Source organism: Oncorhynchus mykiss, chromosome 6, assembly GCF_013265735.2.
Source record: "Oncorhynchus mykiss isolate Arlee chromosome 6, USDA_OmykA_1.1, whole genome shotgun sequence".
Taxonomy (NCBI): Eukaryota; Metazoa; Chordata; class Actinopteri; order Salmoniformes; family Salmonidae; genus Oncorhynchus; species Oncorhynchus mykiss.
This window is the reverse complement of record NC_048570.1, coordinates 70,024,523-70,048,868: the sequence shown is the minus strand read 5'-3', so window position 1 is coordinate 70,048,868 and position 24,346 is coordinate 70,024,523. Positions and strand designations below refer to the sequence as shown.

Genomic DNA, 24,346 nt, shown 5'->3' with positions numbered 1-24,346 from the left:
GAACCACAGATCTTAGAAACTTCACAAAGGGCCTTTTACTTGAAAGAGGAGTATTCCATAGCCAGATAGCATTAGCTATAAATTATCGTTCAGTTTGCTCTCTAAGACGAGGTTCTACTTCTCGTTCTTGGTACTTCCTATTACCAAAACATTACCTCATCCAATGGCATATATCAAATGTCAATTCTAGATACTCCCATCTCAAATACAACCCACCCCTGGACAAGGTCCCTGAGAGGAGTGAGCCTCTAGGTCATATACTATGAAAGATAAGTTTCAACATCAGAGGGGACATACAATGGTTCCAGACACTGCCGTACTCCTCCCCCCAATGGGAAAAGGAGGGAGTGACTGGAGTACAGACATAGTGGAGCCCTTCACATGGTTTCACAGATATTCACTCACATATGAAGACAATCCTGACCTCTCCCCTCTCTGGTCCCCAAGTGACTTTTTCCACATAAGCATATTATGAAAGAAAATAAAACATCTTATTTATCAATATTACCTAACTAATTCTGATTCAGCTACGACACATCTCATGTTCATTTTTGGAAAACAGGCAAGTTGGTGGCCATGAATCATGTCAAGCTAAACTTTATGATACACACACACACACAATAATGTGTCATTACACAGTAGCCTGTGTTCATACGTACAGTGCCTTGCGAAAGTATTCGGCCCCCTTGAACTTTGCGACCTTTTGCCACATTTCAGGCTTCAAACATAAAGATATAAAACTGTATTTTTTTGTGTAGAATCAACAACAAGTGGGACACAATCATGAAGTGGAACGACATTTATTGGATATTTCAAACTTTTTTAACAAATCAAAAACTGAAAAATTGGGCGTGCAAAATTATTCAGCCCCCTTAAGTTAATACTTTGTAGCGCCACCTTTTGCTGCGATTACAGCTGTAAGTCGCTTGGGGTATGTCTCTATCAGTTTTGCACATCGAGAGACTGACATTTTTTCCCATTCCTCCTTGCAAAACAGCTCGAGCTCAGTGAGGTTGGATGGAGAGCATTTGTGAACAGCAGTTTTCAGTTCTTTCCACAGATTCTCGATTGGATTCAGGTCTGGACTTTGACTTGGCCATTCTAACACCTGGATATGTTTATTTTTGAACCATTCCATTGTAGATTTTGCTTTATGTTTTGGATCATTGTCTTGTTGGAAGACAAATCTCCGTCCCAGTCTCAGGTCTTTTGCAGACTCCATCAGGTTTTCTTCCAGAATGGTCCTGTATTTGGCTCCATCCATCTTCCCATCAATTTTAACCATCTTCCCTGTCCCTGCTGAAGAAAAGCAGGCCCAAACCATGATGCTGCCACCACCATGTTTGACAGTGGGGATGGTGTGTTCAGCTGTGTTGCTTTTACACCAAACATAACTTTTTGCATTGTTGCCAAAAAGTTCAATTTTGGTTTCATCTGACCAGAGCACCTTCTTCCACATGTTTGGTGTGTCTCCCAGGTGGCTTGTGGCAAACTTTAAACAACACTTTTTATGGATATCTTTAAGAAATGGCTTTCTTCTTGCCACTCTTCCATAAAGGCCAGATTTGTGCAATATACGACTGATTGTTGTCCTATGGACAGAGTCTCCCACCTCAGCTGTAGATCTCTGCAGTTCATCCAGAGTGATCATGGGCCTCTTGGCTGCATCTCTGATCAGTCTTCTCCTTGTTTGAGCTGAAAGTTTAGAGGGACAGCCAGGTCTTGGTAGATTTGCAGTGGTCTGATACTCCTTCCATTTCAATATTATCGCTTGCACAGTGCTCCTTGGGATGTTTAAAGCTTGGGAAATCTTTTTGTATCCAAATCCGGGTTTAAACTTCTTCACAACAGTATCTCGGACCTGCCTGGTGTGTTCCTTGTTCTTCATGATGCTCTCTGCGCTTTTAACGGACCTCTGAGACTATCACAGTGCAGGTGCATTTATACGGAGACTTGATTACACACAGGTGGATTGTATTTATCATCATTAGTCATTTAGGTCAACATTGGATCATTCAGAGATCCTCACTGAACTTCTGGAGAGAGTTTGCTGCACTGAAAGTAAAGGGGCTGAATAATTTTGCACGCCCAATTTTTCCGTTTTTGATTTGTTAAAAAAGTTTGAAATATCCAATAAATGTCGTTCCACTTCATGATTGTGTCCCACTTGTTGTTGATTCTTCACAAAAAAATACAGTTTTATATCTTTATGTTTGAAGCCTGAAATGTGGCAAAAGGTCGCAAAGTTCAAGGGGGCCGAATACTTTCGCAAGGCACTGTAACTGTAGTACATGCATTTGTGGAAAGAATTACAGTAATGTGTGACTGGTTATTTTAATGAATACATTTAGTTTTAATGAGGCAGTAGTGTAGGCCTACAGATATCTCTATAGCCAGGTTTGGCACGCCCTGATCTGTTTCACCTGTCTTTGTGCTTGTCTCCACCCCTCTCCAGGTGTTGCCCATCTTCCTCATTATCCCCAGTGTATTTATACCTGTGTTCTCTGTTTGTCTGTTGCCAGTTTGTCTTGTCTTGTCAAGCTTACCAGCATGTTTTTCCGTGCTACTGTTTTCCTAGTCTCTGTTTTTCTAGCCCTCCCGGTTCCCTGACACTGAGCCCGCCTGCCTGACAGTTCACCCTGCCTTGACCTCGAGCCTGCCTGCCCCCACTGTAACTTTCAGACTCTAGCCTGGTTTATGAACTTCTGCTTGTCCCTGGCCTGCCTATTGCCTGCCCCTTTTATTTCAATAAACATCAGAGACTCAAACCATCTGCCTCCTGTGTCTGCATCTGGGTCTAGCCCTGTGTCAATATAAGGTTAGCTGACAATGTCCCGAAAACGATGTGCACGCTTCAATGGGGCAGAAGTCCATGTGTTGTTGCCTGATTGTTCGCAACAATGACAAGAAGCTACCTTGTGGGGAATCGTAGGTGTCTCGTTTCAGCTAGTTTTAACTTGCTCTTGATACCATGTCTTGTTTTTTTTAGGTGTTTTGATTGTTGCCACATCTATGCTAATATGCCAAAACATTTGCTAGCTAGCTAACCAACAACTGTAACCATGTATTTGAGAGACAACAAGTGCTCATTGTGTAAATGTATTTATGTTTTCAATAAACATTGGAGATGAAGAATAGTTTACATGTTGTCAACAATCTTAGCCAGCCCCATTGGTCAAAATTATCCAAGATTAGACCAGAAATAGATCCCATTTGTGACCGATGTAAGCAGGCTCCTGCTACTTTATTACACATGTTTTGGACATGCCTGAAATTGACATTTTTCTGGATATCAATTGTTGATGTTTTCTAAGATACTGGAGAGATTACTGCATTATTGGGAGTGGCACCACAGGAGGTCCCTCTAAACAGTTCTATGGAATGGTATCACAGGAGGCCCCTCTAAAAAGTTATATGGAATGGTATCACAGGAGGACCCTCTAAACAGCTCTATGGAATGGTATCACAGGAGGCCCCTCTAAACAGTTCTATGGAATGGTATCACAGGAGGTCCCTCTAAACAGTTCTATGGAATGCTATCCCAGGAGGCCCCTCTAAACAGTTCTATGGAATGGTATCACAGGAGGCCCCTCTAAACAGTTCTATGGAATGGTATCACAGGAAGCCCCTCTAAACAGTTCTATGGAATGGTATCACAGGAGGCCCCTCTAAACAGTTCTATGGAATGGTATCACAGGAGGCCCCTCTAAACAGTTCTATGGAATGGTATCACAGGAGGCCCCTCTAAACAGTTCTATGGAATGGTATCACAGGAGGCCCCTTTAAACAGTTCTGTGGGCAACATGCTGGCATACTATTTAAGTGGAAGGATTGGTTTTTTCTTACTTTTAGGAAGAAGGAAGGAAGTTATGCAACATCTCAAGCTAGAGAAAATACGCTCCTCCATTAGGGGATCTCCAGTCCCATCTGTTTTGTCCCATAGTTGACACGCGTGGGTTGTGTTGCTAAAGAACCATACTATACTTCCTGAACAGAAACGTCATCAGAGTTTCAGAACATTCAGGGCTCTGCCCTGAAAACTTGGGTCTGACTCACCGCGAGGGGGAAGGGTGAAGTAATATGACCTTTATAATAAAGCATTGCAGGAGGGGAGGTTATCACATATAGCCATAATGGACCAAGAAGCATAGACATAATGGCCCGGAAGCATAGCCAGAATGGCCCGGAAGCGTAGCCAGAATGGCCCGGAAGCGTAGCCAGAATGGCCCCGGAAGCGTAGCCACAATGGTCTCGTCTGGGATGGTCCCGGATCCATAGTCATTGCTATGCTTCTGGAACCATTCAGGCTACGCACTTAAATATTAACCCCTATATAGGCTATAATGTGACAAGATATATTGTACATTAATTCATATTTAATAGGATTAATTCAAACAGAACAACAGTAGTCATGGCATGGGTTAACCAGAGATGGAAGAGGAAGGACTTTTGTGTGGGTGGAGGACATTTCTCAAGTATGCTGAGATCTAATTCTCCACCCTATCGTTTCTTAGGAACTGTGCAACATGCGGCAGGGCTACCCATGAAAACACTTCCTGAGGTGTAACTTCTCATCTACAGTAAATAGATACCTACCAGTAAAATGCAAAATCAGCAAGAAACGACTCCTATAATCATTTCTTAGGAACTGTGCAACATGTAGCAGGGTTGACCACTCCTATAATCGTTTCTTAGGAACTGTGCAACATGCGGCAGGGTTGACCACTCCTATAATCGTTTCTTAGGAACTGTGCAACATGCGCAGGGTTGACCACTCCCACATGGAAAACACTTCCTGAGGTGTAACTTCTATTCTGTCAGTAAATAGAAAGGCTACACAACATTGTTAATAATAAAACCTGTATGATTCTATTCTATGGTCTTGCCAGGGAGGAAGACTCATACTAGTTAGCTGTAGTTTGACAGGTGTGTTGTTCTTACTAGCGCTATCTAGGGCTGTAATTCTCCTGCAGCAAACCATATTCTTGTGAGAACATTATTACATGAAATCATGTCAGTTTACACTGACAACACTGCAACACTAGACATTTTATGAAGAATGCATACGCTGAGGCAAAGTTCTGTGCATAGTTATTTGGACATAGACTGAAGCTAAAACTTTTCATTTGGTTGTATACTCCAGCATTTTGGATTTTAGATCAAGGCGACAGTACAGAATGACGCCTTTTATTTGAGGGTATTTTCATACATATGTGTTTTACCGTTTAGATATTAAAGCACTTTATGTATCTAGTCCCCCCATTTGAAGGCGTCATAAGTATTCTGAGAAATTAATTTACGGTGTATTCAATTTCATCAAGTTTAGTATTTGGTCCCATATTCCTAGCACACAATGACTACATCAAGCTTGTGACTCTACAAACATGTTGGCTGCATTTGCAGTTTGTTTTGGTTGTGTTTTGGATTATGTGGTGCCTAATAGAAATGAATGGTAAATAATAGTGTGTCATTTTGGAGTCACTTTCATTGTAAATAAGAATAGAATATGATTCTGAACATTTCTACATTAATGTGGATGCTACTATGATTATGGACAATCATGAATGAACTGTGAATAAATTTGGCTCCATCCATCTTCCCATCAATTTTAACCATCTTCCCTGTCCCTGCTGAAGAAAAGCAGGCCCAAACCATGATGCTGCCACCACCATGTTTGACAGTGGGGATGGTGTGTTCATTGTGATGAGCTGTGTTGCTTTTACTCCAAACATAACGTTTTGCATTGTTGCCAAAAAGTTCAATTTTGGTTTCATCTGACCAGAGCACCTTCTTCCACATGTTTGGTGTGTCTCCCAGGTGGCTTGTGGCAAACTTTAAACAACACTTTTTATGGATATCTTTAAGAAATGGCTTTCTTCTTGCCACTCTTCCATAAAGGCCAGATTTGTGCAATATACGACTGATTGTTGTCCTATGGACAGAGTCTCCCACCTCAGCTGTAGATCTCTGCAGTTCATCCAGAGTGATCATGGGCCTCTTGGCTGCATCTCTGATCAGTCTTCTCCTTGTTTGAGCTGAAAGTTTAGAGGGACGGCCAGGTCTTGGTAGATTTGCAGTGGTTTGATACTCCTTCCATTTCAATATTATCGCTTGCACAGTGCTCCTTGGGATGTTTAAAGCTTGGGAAATCTTTTTGTATCCAAATCCGGCTTTAAACAGTATCTCGGACCTGCCTGGTGTGTTCCTTGTTCTTCATGATGCTCTCTGCGCTTTTAACGGACCTCTGAGACTATTACAGTGCAGGTGCATTTATACGGAGACTTGATTAACACAGGTGGATTGTATTTATCATCATTAGTCATTTAGGTCAACATTGGATCATTCAGAGATCCTCACTGAACTTCTGGAGAGAGTTTGCTGCACTGAAAGTAAAGGGGCTGAATAATTTTGCACGCCCAATTTTTCAGTTTTTGATTTGTTAAAAAAGTTTGAAATATCCAATAAATGTCGTTCCACTTCATGATTGTGTTGATTCTTCATAAAAAAATACAGTTTTATATCTTTATGTTTGAAGCCTGAAATGTGGCAAAAGGTCGCAAAGTTCAAGGGGGCCGAATACTTTCGCAAGGCACTGTATGCTCAAAAACCCTCCCACTTGCTGGCCAACAGATTTTCTCGTGCAGTTTTCATTCAATAGGATTTTAATTTATCTAAAGCTATTCCTTTAAATTGGTGTACCTCTTAAACTGACGGTCCCTGAAATCAGGCATTAGAATTACTTCAAAAAATGTGTATATGTTTACATTACTGATACTGTCATTTAATCATGCCAATGTGTTTCCATTAATTGAAAACCCTTCATCTATTTAATGAGAATTTGTAAGATTCTTGTTTGCATAAAATAGACTGAGACCAGCCATTTCAATAATAGGTAACAGAATTTATTCTCGGAGCGCGCTGCCACTTTACCATGAGCAACAGTTTATCTACAATAACATGACATCATTTCATTGCTTAACAGAATCCCCTCCTCTCGACCGGGACAAAGTGAGGTTAATAGTTCATTCTAACTTACTAACACACACACAGGTCACACAACATAACTGAATTAACTTTTGACCCCCCCAACATTATCGATCACCACTTAGCTGACAGTTCTAATTAACAGAAAACCTAGGAATGCACTCACTTCCTTATCTAAAAACCCCAGAGCTCAGTTTCGTCGGTTCAACCATAGGTTAAATACCTTATCTGTTTACTTAATCCACAACCCATTATTTTCTTCCTAGTTGGAATGGTGTTCATTAACTTTAATTACTCCTTGTCCATGTCTCACAATCCCTTCTTATGAACTCATATTGTTAATCAGATATAACAAAACAGAGTTTAAGTTTTACTTAGTTACAGTTCTATTTAAAATGATTTGTTCAGTCATTTAATCATAATTTCCCAACAATTACTTATTTTATTGATTTCCCTCCGTTTTATAAGTCAGGAGACAGACCTCCCTCTGGTGGTCGGCTGCATCATCACATCGATTTATATCACTTCACTGCGACCAATGGTGTAAAGTACTTTAAGTAAAAATACTTTAAAGTACTACTTAAGTCGTTTTTGGGGGTATCTGTACTTTACTTTACTATTTATATTTTTGACAACTTGTCAAAAACTTACTTCACTACATTCCTAAATAAAATAATGTACTTTTTACTCTACACACTTTCCCTGAAACTCAAAAGTACTCGTTACATTTTGAATGGCTAGTATGACAGGAAAATGGTCCAGTTCATGCACTTATCAAGAGAACATCCCTGGACATCCCTACTGCCTCTGAACTGGCAGAGTCACTAAACACAAATGTTTGTGAATGTTTGTAAATGCTTTGTTTGTAAATGATGTCTGTGTTGGAGTGTGCTCCTGGTTATCCGTAAATAAATCAAAACAAATCGTGCCATCTGGTTTGTTTAATATAGGGAATTTGAAATGATTTATACTTTTACTTTCAATACTTAAGTATGTTTTAGCAATTACATTTACTTTTGATACTTAAGTATATTTAAAACCAAATACATTTAGACTTTTACTGAAGTAGTATTTTACTGGGTGACTCACTTTTCTTGAGTCATTTTCTATTTAGTTATCTTTACTTTTACTTACTGACTGAGTCATGTCAATGGAGCAGTCCTTAGTAAAACATGTATCCAGCTGGACTGCTTCATAGCAGACATGGCAAAGCAATCGCTGAATTTATCTAGAGCAGGTGGATCTAAATATTACTATGGATTTCACATGAATGGGCAGGGGTGCAGCATTGGGTGGGCCTTGGAGGGCATAGGCCCACCCACTTTCTTTTCAGCACAAAGGGACTTTATTACAGACAGAAATACTTTATCCCCCCGACAAAAAAAATCTGTATGTTTTATTATACTTTTGCTGTGTACTAGATCATGTGGGTTGAAAAGTGTTTTTTTTCCTCAGACATAAATAAACAATTCCAGGTAAGTCAAAGGTAAGATTAATAAAGCATTGCCCTCTTGCTAGATTATTGACTACAGACATAGCAAAACAGTGCAAATGGCTGTCAGCTCAACTTTAATTTGAATTTTCGACAGACTTAACAGAATGTATGGACAGAACAGTTCAGAATATTAGGGATCAATGAAAGAAAGCCATGTCAATACACCCATTTTCGTCTCTTTTTCAACCCCAATTTGTCAATAACATTTTTGTTCTAATATTGTATATTATTTAGGGTTAGGAAAGTATTCATAAATAATCATAACAAATATGTTAAGAGAGCCTTTACACACTAAATATATTGGTGAATAAAAAATACAGTGGTTTGATTCATCCTGAATGTTGCCATATTCAAATGTTCAATCTATGAAATATTTGAAGATTAGACAAATTTATAATTACAACTTTCTAGAAATCATAAATCAACTTGGTAGGTTTGGCACTACATTGTCATTTGTGCTTGGTTACAGAAGCCTATACTTGGGTCTCCAAATGTCATCTCTGCCAGCATTTCATAAACTTAATTTTGTCTCCAGCAATCATAAGGTAAGAGATTCTAAACAATTGTCATTTATAATTACAATCCCATTATCCAAACAGATTACTCATTTACCTAGCTCTTATCGAGTTGTAAATTACAGTGCATTGAGAATGGTATTATTTCTGTCTGAAAAAATAAAGTAGATGTTGTTCCACTTGGAACAGACAAGTTGCTCTACCTTATTAGTTTTGTCATGCATAATGGGTGTGGAATTATGAGGGAATTACGTTTTAAAAAACAGCGTAGAATACAGAGTATCTTTAGACACACCTCCACCACACCTGCATTCCTTTCATCTCCACCTCAAACCTCAAAGTTGCAAGATGGCGCTGACAGAGATGGTCGCCTCGCTTCGAGTTCTTAGGAAACTATGCAGTATTTCGTTTTTTTTATGTATTTTTTCTCACATTGCTACCCCAGGATATCTTATGTGTGGTGGTTCATGATTAACTCATGGTGTAATCATAACAACACACAGGAACTCAAGTCCTTCTGCTCACCTGACTTAGAATTCCTTACAATCAAATGTCGGCCATTTTACCCCCCAAGAGAATTCTCATCAGTTATAGTCACAGCTGGGTACATTCCCCCTCAAGCAGACACCAAGACAGCCCTAAAGGAACTTCACTGGACTCTATGTAAACTGGAAACCACAAGGGTGCGTTCTCAGCCCCCGCCTGTACTCCTTGTTCACCCTTAGACTGCGTGACCATGCACACCTCCAACTCAATCATCAAGTTTGCAGATGGCACAACAGTAGTGGGCTTGATTACCAACAACAACGAGACAGCCTACAAGGAGGAGGTGAGTGCACTCGGAGTGTGGTGTCAGGAAAACAACCGCTCACTCAACGTCAACAAAACAAAGGAGATGATCGTGGACTTCAGCAAAAAGCAGAGGGAGCACCCCTTTATCCACATCGAAGGGACAGCAGTGGAGACAGTCGAAAGTTATAAGTTCCTCGGCGTACACAACACAGACAGACAGAAATGGTCCACCCACACAGACAGTTTGGTGAAGAAGGCGTAACAGTGCCTCTTCAACCTCAGGAGGCTGAAGAAATCTGGCTTGTCACCCAAAACCCTGACAAACTTTTATAGATAAACAATAGAGAGCATCCTGTCGGGCTGTATCACAACCTGGTACGGCAACTGCACCGCCCTCAACCGCAAGGCTCTCCAGAGTCTGCACAACGCCTCACTAGGGGGCAAACTACCTGCCCTCCATGACACCTACAGCACCCGATGTCACAAGAAGTTTATTTTTTTTCGATTTTATTCAAATTTAAATTTTGTTTTTCAGGTTTTTGTCCAGTTCTAGTCCGTAAATTCAGGTTTTCACTAAAAAAAAAACATTTTTTAATAGAAAAGTTACAGGAAATACAAATCACTGATGCATTCTGTTCATGCCTTATGATAAACTTGGGCTAATTAATGTTCAATAACATTCCCTACTAAGTTCAATGCATTTTAGAATTTAGTTGAATTCTGTTTTAATGTCTGGATTCCGTGATTCCGTTATTTTACTTTGCAGCCGGTGCAAATGTTTAGTATAGCTGGGCCTAAGTCTGCTCCATCTTGCTTTGGAGAGGAGAGGCTGCGGCCCAGGTCCAGTTCTAGTCCGTAAATACAGATCAGTGGTGCTGGGCTTTGCCCCCACTGGAGCCGAGCTGGAGGTTTCAACGCAGTTTATACATGCAGTTGAGAGTGTCCAGCCGGAACGACTGTGTCATGTTAATCTACATCAGAGTTAGGTTATCCAGCTGGAGAGGGAAAGATGGAGAGGGAGATAAAAAGAGAATGTAAATAAGGGGACAAATAATGTTTCTACACAAAGTTCACACATTTAACAACATATACAGATGCATTCATCTAACTATGCTTTACTTCTATCATCTTATTAATGCCAGGTGTCTTTTCTTGTGTGTGTTGGGACCGTTGTGTAAATGTATGTGAAATGAAGTTGGATTGAGTGAGTTTGTTTTGCTTGAATTTCTTGTTTTCACATGCAAAACGGTTTGCTCTTGATATAAACCCATGTATCAATTTATCTGCCTTTCCAGACTAGCCTATGTTTCTGAACAGTCTATCATGCTGCCTTGTTGACAATATGACCCGGTGGCGCCGACTACTGTTCGATTTGAGCAAGGCAGTCCGCCCTCATCGGTTTTGCTCGGTCACATGAAGGGCCACAACCTGGTTCTAATCGAACTTCCTCAGTGATTGATTGATACCAAGGCGTGTGCTTCCTGCTGGCTGATGAAGCTGTCAGCGGAGAGGCGGAACTTGGCGATGCGCGTGTCCCAGATGTCCTTCACCAGTGTGCGGATCTCATCCGCTTTGGGAATGTTATCAGATGCACTGCAGAGAAACAGGGATATATGACAACACACTAAACACACAATTAGGAGCCACCTTCCAATTCCAGTCAAATTATAAATCAATAGCTGTATCCAAACTAAGACAACATATCCAAGCTTAAAGTTAGGAAGTGTAGGATGATACTGACTGATTGAGTAGCAGCTTGGTCAGCTCCATGTAGTATGGACTGGGGACAGGGGTGAATGTGTCTTCCTTCCTCTCTAGCTCTCTTATCTCCTCCAGTTTCTCTGTACATAGATGAAAAAGGAAAGAAGTTCAACTCTGACAATGGTTTAAATAGAAGTACCATCTTTGTAGAGAATATATTAACATACATAATTTATACATATTGATATTTAACCAGGACTATGATAAACCCTCTGGGAGACATCTGTCTCCTTAACTTACCTACATCCATCCACTCTGGTGGCACTATCCTTCAGATTGAGGGCCAGCCACACAGGCACGTCGACCGGTAGCCCTGGGTTAAAAAGACCAAGGTCACCCTGAAGACAGAAATCCACTTCTGAGTCATACTTGGCAGAATGTAAACAAACGTACAATATCAGTAACGTTAGCTAATTAGCCATGTCCCATCCCCATGGATCTGATGGAAACACATGGGAGCCTGGAGTGTAGCTAACTAGTTAAATGGCTTTCCCCCCCCCAGATTTTTGGTCTTAATTGTGGTCAGTTTTGCTACATTCTCTTAGTATTTTTTTACATTTTAAAAGGATTGTATGGTGTTCTATTCAGACTGAAAATAGTTTGGGGAAAATGGTTCATATTAAGTTATGGCTGCAATCCCACTAACAGGATAAGTGTCATCAACAACCGCTGAACAGCATAGCGCTACATACAATAAATATTACTACAAATATTTATATTCATGAAATCACAAGTGCAATATAGGAAAACACAGCTTAGCCTTTTTTTAATCCACCTGTCGTGTCAGATTTTGAAATTATGCTTTACAGCGAAATCAATCTAAGCGTTTGTGTAAGTTTATCGATAGCACGACAAAACATTAAGTACACTTAGCATCAGGTAGCTTGGTCACGAAAATCAGAAAAGCAGTCAAATGAATCGTTTACCTTTGATGGTCTTTGGTTGTTTTCACTCATGAGACTCCCAGTTACACAACAAATGTTCCGTTTGTTCCATAAAGATTATTTTTATATCCAAAATACCTCAGTTTGTTTGTCGCATTATGTTCAGAAATCCACAGGAAAGAGCGGTCATGACAACGCAGACGAAAATTCCAAATAGTTTCCATTATGTCCACAGAAACATGTCAAACGTTTTTTATAATCAATCCTCAGGATGTTTTTAAAATATATAATCGATAATATATCAACCGCGAATGTCTTTCACAGTAGGAGAGGGAAAAGCAATACCTATCCAAACTCTGTTGTGCGAGCAAAACTCATGTGACCACATGACACGATGTTATTGTTCTGGCTAATTTTTCAAAATAAAAGGCTGAAACTATGTCTGAAGACTGTTGACACCTTGAGGAAGCGATAGGAAAATAAATCTGGTTCATATCCCTTTAAATCCAGCAAAGGGAGGCTATGGAACATGGCGTTTTCAAAATAGAAGCCACTTCCTGTTTTGATTTTCCGCAGGGTTTTGCCTGCAATATCAGTTCTGTTATACTCACAGACAATATTTTGACAGTTTTAGAAACTTTAGATTGTTTTCTATCCAATACTAATAATAATATGCATATATTAGCAACTGAGACTGAGGAGCTGGCCATTTACAATGGGCACCTTTTCATCCAAGCTACTCAATACTGCCCCTGCAGCCATAAAAAGTTACAAATCTTTAAAAATATAATTTAAAGACAGAAAGAAAAAAAAATAAACTGGTTAGCAATGCTAATGACATTAACCAACTCACCCCGATCAAGTAGATTTTGTCAAGACTGAAATTGGGGATAATCTTCACTACCTCCTTCTCGGCAACGAATTCGACTTCAGAAGGGTCCATTCTAACCTTACTTTTATCGTTTTACGTGTAACGTTACCTCCGCAGCAATATTGCCTGTAGTATCGCTGTTGTTGCAAGTTCCCGCAAAATATTCAAAGAGGTGTCACATGGAACGCGGAAGTCCCTCCTCCTCTCCAAATCAGTCAATTGCATACAATCGTCACTGGGTGGCAGTATTTCCCACACTAGAGGCACAGACGCACAACATAGCCAGAGACGTTAGAGAAAGACCTCCAGATAGAAACAACACTTCATATTGCCACCTGAAATAATTGGATGGGTGTAATAAGCAATATGGGGTCGATTCCGACCCGAGTTAAGCACGCGTAAATGGAACATAGGCTAATTCCCTTTTTATGCACTTTTCTCTCTATGTGTATGCTGACCTTGATTCTATTCAACCTGCTATTCGTTCAGGCTGGAGAGCTAATAAATTAAGGTGTGATGGAGATATGTCTAATAAGAAAAACGTACTGAACAGTGTTCAATAGGAATCAGGATTTAAAAAGTGTTTTCTAAAATGTATCATTATAATTATTATTAAAGTATTATTATTCATATTGTTATTACTATTATTATTAATAGTAGCATTATAAATAATGTTTGTTATTTTGAACTGCTCTTACCATGATAACTAGTAATCATTACTTTTAATGCTGTTAACAATAATGTCAATGTTACACGGAACCCAAACCGGCTGCGCGTGTGCGCCATCGTGCGCTATCGTGCATACATTTATTTTGTCCCCCTACACAAAATGCGATCACGACACACAGGTTAAAATATTTGTAAAAACTCTGAACCAATGACATTCATTTGGGGACAGGTCGAAAAGCATTAAACATGTATGGCAATTTAGCTAGTTAGCCTGCACTTGCTAGCTAATTTGTCCTATTTAGCTAGCTTGCTGTTGCTAGCTAATTTGTCCTGAGATATAAACAATGACTTGTTATTTTACCTGAAATGCACAAGGTCCTGTACTCCAACAATTAATCCACACATAAAATGGCCAACCAAATAATTTCTAGTCATCTCTCCTCCTTCCAGGCTTTTTCATCTTTGAACTTATATGGTGATTGGCATCTACACTTTCATAGTATTACCACGACAACCGGCAAAACAGTTCGTCTTTCAATCACTCACGTGGGTATAACCAATGAGGGGATAGCACGTGGGTGTAACCAATGAGGAGATGGGAGAGGCAGGACTAGCAGGGCGATCTGCGTCAGAAATAGAAAGGAGTTCTATTTTAGCCCTTGGCAATGCAGATGCTCTTTGGCGCGCGCGAGCAGTGTGGGTGCAATAACTGAATAACATGGATTTCAAAATTCATTTTGCAACGCTCACGCACGCGATGTGTCCTTGACTGGTCAGCATGTTATAATCACACTGTATATAGACTTTTTCTATTGTGTTATTAACTGTACGTTTCTTTATTCCATGTGTAACTCTGTGTTGTTGTTTGTGTCACACTGCTTTGCTTTATCTTGGCCAGGTCGCAGTTGTAAATGAGAACTTGCTCTCAACTGGCCTACCTGGTTAAATAAAGGTGAAATACATTTTTTACATTTTTTTAATCAGGCTGACTGGCTCTTGTTCAGGCAAATGAGAAATAAGTGCACTCAGGCTATCCGGAAGGCCAAGGTTAGTTACTTTAAGGAGCAGTTCTCTCTCTGTGGGTCTAATCCCAAGAAGTTCTGGAAAACGATTAAAGACCTGGAGAATAAACCCTCCTCCTCACAGCTGCCCATGTCCCTTAATGTTGATGATGTGGTTGTTACTGATAAGAAGCACATGGCTGAGCTCTTTGAATACCACTTCATTAAGTCAGGAGTCCTATTTGACTCCGCCATGCCTCCTTGCCCGTCCAAAATTTCCTCATCTCCCACCCCTTCTAATGCGTCTATCCCCGATGGTTCTCCCTCTTTTCCCCCTGCCCATCTACAAAGTTTCTCCCTGCAGGCAGTCACTGAGTCCAAGGTGCTAAAGGAGCTCCTGAAACTTGACCCCCAAAAAACATCTGGGTCAGATGGTTTAGACCTTCTTCTTTAATGTTGCTGCCCTTATCATCGCCAAGTCTATCTTCGACCTTTTTAACCTGACTCTCCTTTCTGGGGAGGTTCCCATTGCTTGGAAGGCAGCTACGGATTGTCCTTTATTTAAAGGGGGAGATCAAGCTGATTCTAACTGACCTATTTCTATTTTTCCCTTTTTATCAAAAGTGTTGGAAAAATGTGTCAATAATCAACTGACTGGCTTTCTTGATGTCTATAGTATTCTATCTGGTATGCAATCTGGTTTCCGCTCAGGTTATGGATGTGTCACTGCAACCTTAAAGGTCCTCAATGATGTTACCATTGCCCTTGATTATAAGCAATGTTGCTGCTATTTGTATTGACTTAGCCAAAGTTTTTTATACGGTAGATCATTCCATTCTTGTGAGCCGGCTAAGGAGTATTGGTGTCTCTGAGGAGAGTGCAGTGTATAAAGTCGAATCTGCTATCTCAGCCACTGCCTGTCACCAAGGGAGTACCCCAAGGCCCCATGCTCTTCTCAATTTACATCAACAACGTAGCTCAGGCAGTAGGAAGCTCTCTCATCCATTCATGTGCAGATGATACAGTATTATACTCAGCTGGCCCCTCCCCGGAGTTTGTGTTAAATGCTCTACAACAAAGCTTTGTTTGTGTCCAACAAGCTTTCTCTACCCTTAACCTTGTTAGGAACACCTCCAAAACAAAAGTAATGTGGTTTGGTAAGAAGAATGTCCCTCTCCCCACGGGTGTGATTACTACCTCTGAGGGTTTAGAGATTGAGGTAGTCACCTCATACAAGTACTTGGGAGTATGGCTAAAGTTAAATCTAGGCTTGGTTTCCTCAATCGTAATTGCTCCTCTTTCACCCCAGCTGCCAAACTAACCCTGATTCAGATGACCATCCTACCCATGCTAGATTACGGAGACATAATTTATGGATCGGCAGGTAAGGGTGGTCTCGAGCGGCTAGATGTTTTTTTACCATTCGGCCATCAGATTTGCCCCCAATGCTCCTTATAGGACACATCACTGCACTCTATACTCCTTTGTAAACTGGTCATCTCTGTATACGCATCGCAAGACCCACTGGTTGATGCTTATTTATAAAACCCTCTTAGGCCTCACTCCCCCCTATCTGAGATATCTACTGCAGCCCTCATCCTCCACATACAACACCCGTTCTGGCAGTCACATTCTCTAAAGGTCTCCAAAGCACACTCATCCCTGGGTCGCTCCTCTTTTCAGTTCACTGCAGCTAGCGACTGGAACGAGCTGCAACAAACACTCAAACTGGACAGTTTTATCTCAATCTCTTCATTCAAAGACTCAATCATGGACACTCTTACTGAGAGTTGTGGCTGCTTTGTGATGTATGGTTGTCTCTATCTTCTTGTCCTTTGTGCTGTTGACTTTTCCCAATAATGTTTGTATCATGTTTTGTGCTGCTACCATGTTGTGTTGCTACCATGTTGTTGTTATGTTGTGCTGCCGCCATGTTATGTTGTTGTCTTAGGTCTCTCTTTATGTAGTGTTGTGTTGTCTCTCTTGTCATGATGTGTGTTTTGTCCCATATTTATATATATATATATTTGTAATCCCAGCCCCCATCCCCACAGGAGGCCTTTTGCCTTTTGATAAGCCGTCATTGTAAATATTAATTTGTTCTTAACTGACTTGCCTAGTTAAATAAAGGTTAAATAAAATACAAATAAATAAATACAAAAAAATGTTGTGCTATAATGGCAAATCCCTTTATTCCTTTTTGTCTACAGATATGCTTTATAATTCCCTTATTATTCCACAGCCTTTATACCCTAGGAAACCATGAATAAGGTCAAGTGAACCTGCCCTTTCCTAGTGGAAAAAGCATCTACTTCATTTTTCCCCCATAGAAATTACAGCATTCTCCATGCACTGTAATTCATCAACTGATAAGAGCTATTGTTAAGATCTAGGTAAATTAGTAATCCGTTTGGTGAAAGGGATGGTAACTAGACATAGCAATTTTTTTTATATGATTTTCCCTTATGATCCCTGGAGACTAATGTGAAACCAGTCATGTGGAAGCAACAGGAAATCATATAAACACTAACAGTTAAATAGGCTACAAATGGCTGTGCCATTATTCAGAATTGCAATTGTGTGCCTTCACAATTTAAGTGGATGAAATTTGGAGACCCAAGCTATAGGCTTCTGTCGCCTCTTCACTGTTGATGTTGAGACTGGTGTTTTGCGGGTACTATTTAATGAAGCTGCCAGATAAGGACTTGTGAGGCGTCTGTTTCTCAAACTAGACACTCTAATGTACGTGTCCTCTTGCTCAGTTGTTTACCAGGGCCTCCCACTCCTCTTTCTATTCTGGTTAGAGACAGTTTGCGCTGTTCTGTGAGTGAGGGGAGTTGTACACAGCGTTGTCCGAGATCTTCAGGTTCTTGGCAATTTCTCACAGGGAATAACCTTCATTTCTCAGAACAAGAATAGACTGACGAGTTTCAGAAGAAAGTTATATGTTTATGGCCATTTTGAGCCTGTAATCGAACCCACAAATGCTGATGTACTCAACTAGTCTAAAGGCCAGTTTTATTGCTTCTTTAATCAGAACAACAATTTTCAGCTGTGCTAACATAATTGAAAAAGGGTTTTCTAATGATCAATTAGCCTTTTAAAATGATAAACTTGGATAAGCTAACACAACGTGCCATTGGAACATAGGAGTGATGGTTGCTGATAATGGGCCTCTACGCCTATGTAGATATTCCATAAAATATATTAAGTTTCCAGCTACAATAGTCATTTACAAAATGAATGTCTACACTGTATTTCTTATTGTTTGATGCTATTTTAATGGACAAAAAAAGTGCTTTTGTTTCAAAAACAAAGACATTTCTAAGTGACCCCAAACTTTTGAACGGTAGTGTATATACCTGGGCTTTTCTCCATTTTATTTTACAATTTGTACCATGTTAAATATTGGCTAATATCAGGACCCACCATCAGTAATACCCACATACATTTATAACTGTCACGTTAGTGTTTGTTTTCTTCAATTTGTAGCTGACATTTTGCATCATTCCATTTACCTGTCTTTCCTGTCAAGCCTGTATAGTTATTCCTGAGGGTCGCTAGCATTAGTGGATCACGTAAAGGTAATGTTGTGCAATAGTGTGGGACATGTAGCCTATTTGAATAATTATGAAACACAGACCCCACATGCACATTGTCATACAGTTCCGTGATTGGTGAGGATTAGAGTAGATTAATAGAACTGTTGTTCAACCCTTATTGTCGGCTTTTTTCCACCTTCCAATATTTAATGGTTTGAACTCGAATTTGACAACCTTCAGGATGAATCAAACTGCTCTCCAAACCTGTTTTTTTAATGACTCATACATACTTTGTTAACCCTAAAATGTATCTAAAATATCAGTGCATTTTATAGTCTACCAGTTGGTGCTGAAACAGAGATGAATATCCATATATTTAGATATCTTTCTTTCATTGATCCTATATTCTGAGCCCCGTCTCGCTATGTTTCCTAGTCTGTCTACAAAAATCTAATTAAAGGCACACCATATTTAAAGGGATGGCTTAAGATAAATGTACTATAAATCATATTGAATGAAAACTCTGCTGGCCAGCAAGTGAGAATGTTTTCAACGTTGAATTCAATGTAATCAGCTCATGCAAGGGAACCACCTCAAATGTTCTACTGCTAGAGCTCCTGTTCCGCTTATAAAATATTAGCTCTAAAGTATTGTGGAGCTCCTGCACCTAAATGTAAATAGTAACGGAACCAAAAATGAGTACCGACACCAATCCAAGCTCTGGATAAGTTAGACTATTAACTACTGAGAAGTACTTAGGAAAGGTGTGTGTAAGAAAGGCGTACATTTCCTGTCAGAATTGAGCCCTATGGTAGTAGTTCCATCATATTCTCTGATAGGTTATGGACAGTTCTTTGGGGTAGGGACTCTTTCAGGAATATTTTTTTTACCACACCATTTGTCATGGCCCCTTACTTCTAACAGAGATGGTTTGGCTGTGACCGGGAGTCCCATAAGGTGGCGCACAATTGTCTGGGTTAGGGGAGGGTTTGGCCGGGGAGGTTTTACTTGGTTCATTACACTCTAGCGACTCCTTGAGGTGGGCCGGTCGCCTGCAGGCTGACTACGGTCGTCAGTTGAATGGTGTTTTCTCCAACAAATTGGTTAAGCAGGCGGGTGTTAAGAAGCGCAGTTTGGCAGGTCATGTTACGGAGGACACATGACTCGACCTTTGCCTCTCCCGAGCCAGTTGGGGAGTTGCAGCAATGAGACAAGATTGAAAAAGGGGGGTAAAATAAATGAAAATGGAAAGTATTTTCCATTAATATCCACTGTATGCTGTCTCAACCCAAAGTGATGGAACTGTCTCAACCCAAAGTAAATTGAACACCCAACTCATTCAGATCTATGGATTCGTCAAGTATGTAGGGCAGCGCTAGGGTAAGGGAGTGATTTTAGAAAAAGGCATAAAAAAAACATGCACATCTGAAAAGTTACATTTTATTTGTACATTCAGTCCAAATGTTTTTTTACAAAAAGGTTTAATATCTCAAAACCTCAAATTATTTTATTTAGGCTTTTATATCTTAATCCAACCCGAAATATATAATTCATGAATCAACAATAATAATAATATGGACATTTAGCAAATGCTTTAATCCCAAGTGACTTAGTTTATTACTTATGCAATAACAAGATTTATTTCAACAAATAAAGTAAAGAATAATCAGATCATCCTTTAACAAATAAATACTAAGCCATCTCTTATAAGAAAACAGGAGTGAAACAGTTCTGAGAATATAAACATTAAGGTAGTGAAATAAAAAACATAACATCTCTCTTGTTGATTACAATTCTGTAATATTTCAATAAGTCAAATCTCAGAACAATAATTTATAATGTCTATCATCTCTGAAACACTACTATTTCTAAAGAACCTAAAGTACTCAATAGAAGTCTAAATAAATGATATTCATGTTTCCCTACCATTCAGAATTTCGCATACATCTTCATTAACTATTAGCATACAAAACCCGTACTCAAAAAATTAGAAAGAAAATTAACACGTTGCATTGAATGACACCTAGGTCTTGATCACCTTGATCCTCCCTACTACGGGAACAAAGATCCCAATGGTACCTGTGTCCTGCTTGCGCATGAAAATAGACTGACCAGTGCTCTGAAAGCTCTCTTCCCTGTGAGAGCAATTCACTGGGAACAAAGCCTTAGCATTCAGCATTCCTGCGCTACAGTAGTATTAGCACGTCCAACGCCGTTTTGGCCGCAATGTCTTTGTCTGGTGCAGTGCAGTCACTCAGCTGGGAGGCTTAGCACAGGTGCAGGACAGACTTGTTGATCTCAGGGTTGGTCCAGTCATTCCTGAGGTCGTCTAGGTGATTGTCGAAGTCGATCAGGCTCTCGTAGGACCTGCCCTCCAGCAGAGCCGACGTGATCTTCTGAGCCTCACACCAGTCGTCAAAGCTGTCCCTGCAACACACACAAACCAACACTCCAGAACCTCAGCTCCACATTCGGGAATCACAAATCAAATCGTATTTGTTACATGCACCGAATATAACTGGTGTAAACTTCACTTTGAAATGCTTGCTTACTAACCCTTCCCAACAATGCAGTTTAAAAATAAAATAGTAACACAAGAGGAATAAAATACACAAGAATAAATAAAATACACAAGAATGGAGCTATATACAGGGAGTACCAGTACCAGATCAATGTGCAGGAGTATGAGGTATTTGAGGTAGATATGTACATGAAGGCACGGTAAAGTAACTAGGCATCTTGATAGATAATAAGAGTAAAATAAATATCTACCACACTGGGTTCTATTTCACTAACAGATATTGGCATAGTATACCATGTCGTTCCAAATCTTTTTGGATAAATGGCTGTTCAGTAGCTGTGATATATCTATCCCACATGACATATTTGGTCAGCTCAGGAACACTTACACATTACAGTCCCTGCATTTCCACTTGTTTTCATGGTGGTCATAGATGGCTAATATGGGCTCATAGCAGCCCATGGTGAATCTGGTGCTGTCCACCTGAGGAACACAACCTTATTAGAGATACAGTGGTCAGTGTAGATCTTATGTGTGAATTCAGTAATGTGGCAGTTCTGATACTGGACAGCTAATAGAGGATTACCATAATCATTGCTGCTTCGCTGAAGTTCTCTGCAATCCTGGCCCCAACTTTTTCAGAAACCTGGTTAGGTCTGTGGGAGTCAAAAGAAGACAGAGTACATTGTGTATCATATCAACACAACTCTCCACAGAGCTTGAAAGGGATCCTGCATCAAAATCTTGTTACCTGAAGTCCTTTGTGCGCTCGTTGGCCTGGTAATACCCAGCTATGACATATTTGTTCTCTTTACACCACGTGTCAATCTGGATGTGGGGAAAGAAAAAATTGATCCGCTTGTTTGACTTGCTGACTAAACTCAACACCATTGTGAAGGACGTTTCTGATAAACTCCACCAATGTACAAGTTGAAACAAGTTGAAACATCAGAAACTTCTTTCACCATGATGTTGAGTTTAGCTTGACAAGTCAGCAGGACTGACAGCTGTTAATGCACTTCTACTTTAACAGGCCCAGTAACTTGCAGTGGTGAACACGCAGTGGTGAACATGCAGTGGAGTAACATGAACATTTTTGAAACATGACATGTGAATAGAAGATAAAGACGATCAATTCACTCACCAATGTAAGTGCCACTTCCAGCATAGGTGCCAATGCAAGTGTGCCGTGGAATAGTGGTATACAATCCACACAGAGGATTGGAGTGGAGTGGCTGTCTTTTTTCTTCTCCTTCTGTTTCTCAGCAACCAGTAATCCGTTCACGGCGCAATGGGGATATTTAGCAGCATGCAAAAGCATCTTGCAATAGGCCTGAGTTGTCAATTTAATACTCATTCTCATTTCGAGATAAACACTAAACTAGCTAATTGTACAAGGATGGTCTGGAGACTGCTAGCTTTACAGCTAGCCAACGGATATCATACCCGATACAACAGAGAGACAGTGACAGCTCTGCCAGGTTGACTACGGTAATCGAGTCTCTTATAACTAGCTACCTACATAAAGGCAACTCTTCGTGAATGTTACAGTGCATTAATGTTGTTGGTCACGACGGTAACGTTATATCCTACTACAAATGAACGCTGCTTGGCTTCTCTCTGGTGGTTTGCACCGGCACCATATTACACACACACACGTACCGCTGTGAAATAGGCAAGAATAACTAAGTACTTCCGGGTCACGGATTTTTTGAATAATTCATATTAAAATCCAGCCCTGTAGAATGAATAACTAGGGCGAAAATTATGGAAAATGTGCACAATTATCGATACATTGTATACTACTTATCATACAAAGAATAATTAAAAGTAATTATATAAGACATGTCATTTATTTGTTGATGTTTATTTTTTAAAGCCCAAATGGTCATCAATGATTTTTTTGTGAGTACTCATTGATTGCACATTATAAAAGTATCTGTACATTGTGTCACAGTAAAAGGGGGTTCCACTCTACTCAGGAGTACTTCTAGTTTCCAAATCCAGAGTTTACACCCAGAGCATCACTGCTGATTTGGTGGACTTTAAAGAGTGGCCCATCAATTTAAATCCAATGTCCAATATGAAAAATCTGTTTTATTTAAGTTGATGGGCAACCCTATAAGGCCCGACCAAATGAGCAGCGACACTCCTCTGGGTGTAAACTCTATGGTTTTGGAAACTTTGAGTGCTCCTAAGTAGAATAGATTGTGTACTAACTACTGTGCAAAAAGAAAAACGTACTGAACAGTTTTCAATATGAATGGGTTAATTAAGAATGGTATTTACAAGTCTTTTCAAAAGTTGATTATTATAATTATTATAATATTATGAATATTGTTATTACTATTAGTATTAATAGTAGCATTATAAATCATGTTTTGTTATTTATTACTGTTCTTACCATGATAACTATTTAGTCATCACTAGTTTTGTCACAATCTCTTCATTCAAAGACTCAGTCATGGACACTCTTACTGACAGTGGTGGCTGCTTTAAGTGATGTATTGTTGTTTCTACCTTCTTGCCCTTTGTGCTGTTGTCTGTTCCCAATAATGTTTGTACCCTGTTTTGTGCTGCTGCCATGTTTTGTCATGTTGTGTTGCTACGATGCTATGTTGTTGTCTTAGGTCTCTCTTTATGTAGTGTTTTGTTGTCTGTCTTCTTGTTACGTGTGTTTTGTCCTATATTTTTAAATTTAATGTATTTTTAATCCCAGCACCCGTGACCAGCAGGAGGCCTTTTGTATTTTGGTAGGCCATCATTGTAGATAATTGGCTCTTAACTGACTTGCCTAGTTAAATACAGGTTAAATTAAATTAATTTGAATGCTGTTAACAATAATGTCAATGCTATAATATTATTTGTGCTGTAATGGCGATTAACTGTATTGCTTTTTCACAAAATTCTAAATCTGCTAACATTTCCTCATAAAATGTTACGAATTTCGACCATTTGTATAATTGTTCACCATCTTCATTGCGAAACTTTTATTTTAAAGTAAAATCCTCGAGGTCACGGCCTTGTTCTCGCTAGGTCTTGCTTATTCTTGCTGGCGGGACGAAGGTAACACACACCCGGGATGAATCCCACACCATATGGCAGGCCACAAACACCATTTTGGTTCATCTCAGGGCACACCGCGTGACAGGAAGAATGCCAATGCTGCGCAACATGGTAGCAAATGAACACTAGTTTTCTACATTAATGTCGTAAAAGTTCGAATTCAATTGCACAGCTAAATGAATCACCACTCACATTATTTTACAAACATATTTTAATATGTATATAATAGTGTGACTACATTTGCA

The 24,346-nt window shown here is 39.8% G+C and overlaps 2 protein-coding genes across 2 annotated transcripts; both read right to left on the bottom strand.

The window, feature by feature from the left end:
• Nucleotides 1-10,411: 10,411 nt before the first annotated feature.
• Nucleotides 10,412-11,881, bottom strand: LOC110525047 (DNA replication complex GINS protein PSF2-like). The gene is made up of 4 exons (XM_021604994.2): nt 11,788-11,881; nt 11,528-11,627; nt 11,253-11,379; nt 10,412-10,781 (listed from the first exon to the last, which is right to left on the bottom strand). Exons 1-4 carry the CDS (start codon nt 11,795-11,797, stop codon nt 10,758-10,760), a joined length of 261 nt encoding a protein of 86 aa, XP_021460669.1. The 5' UTR covers nt 11,798-11,881; the 3' UTR covers nt 10,412-10,757.
• Nucleotides 11,882-19,939: 8,058 nt separating this feature from the next.
• Nucleotides 19,940-22,707, bottom strand: emc8 (ER membrane protein complex subunit 8). The gene is made up of 5 exons (XM_021607491.2): nt 22,180-22,707; nt 21,787-21,863; nt 21,622-21,691; nt 21,424-21,518; nt 19,940-20,941 (listed from the first exon to the last, which is right to left on the bottom strand). Exons 1-5 carry the CDS (start codon nt 22,396-22,398, stop codon nt 20,782-20,784), a joined length of 621 nt encoding a protein of 206 aa, XP_021463166.1. The 5' UTR covers nt 22,399-22,707; the 3' UTR covers nt 19,940-20,781.
• Between the last annotated feature and the right edge of the window lie 1,639 nt (nt 22,708-24,346).

Coding starts and splice junctions, on each gene's coding strand:
- LOC110525047 (XM_021604994.2), bottom strand. Junction 11,380..11,527: donor ACCAAGCTGCTACTCAATCA/GTCAGTATCATC, acceptor GTTTCTCTGCAG/TGCATCTGATAACATTCCCA. Junction 10,782..11,252: donor AGCAGGAAGCACACGCCTTG/GTATCAATCAAT, acceptor TTCCCTCTCCAG/CTGGATAACCTAACTCTGAT.
- emc8 (XM_021607491.2), bottom strand. CDS start 22,398: ATGAGAATGAGTATTAAATTGACAACTCAGGCCTATTGCAAGATGCTT. Junction 21,864..22,179: donor TGGAAGTGGCACTTACATTG/GTGAGTGAATTG, acceptor CCCCACATCCAG/ATTGACACGTGGTGTAAAGA. Junction 21,519..21,621: donor GCGAAGCAGCAATGATTATG/GTAATCCTCTAT, acceptor TGTGTTCCTCAG/GTGGACAGCACCAGATTCAC.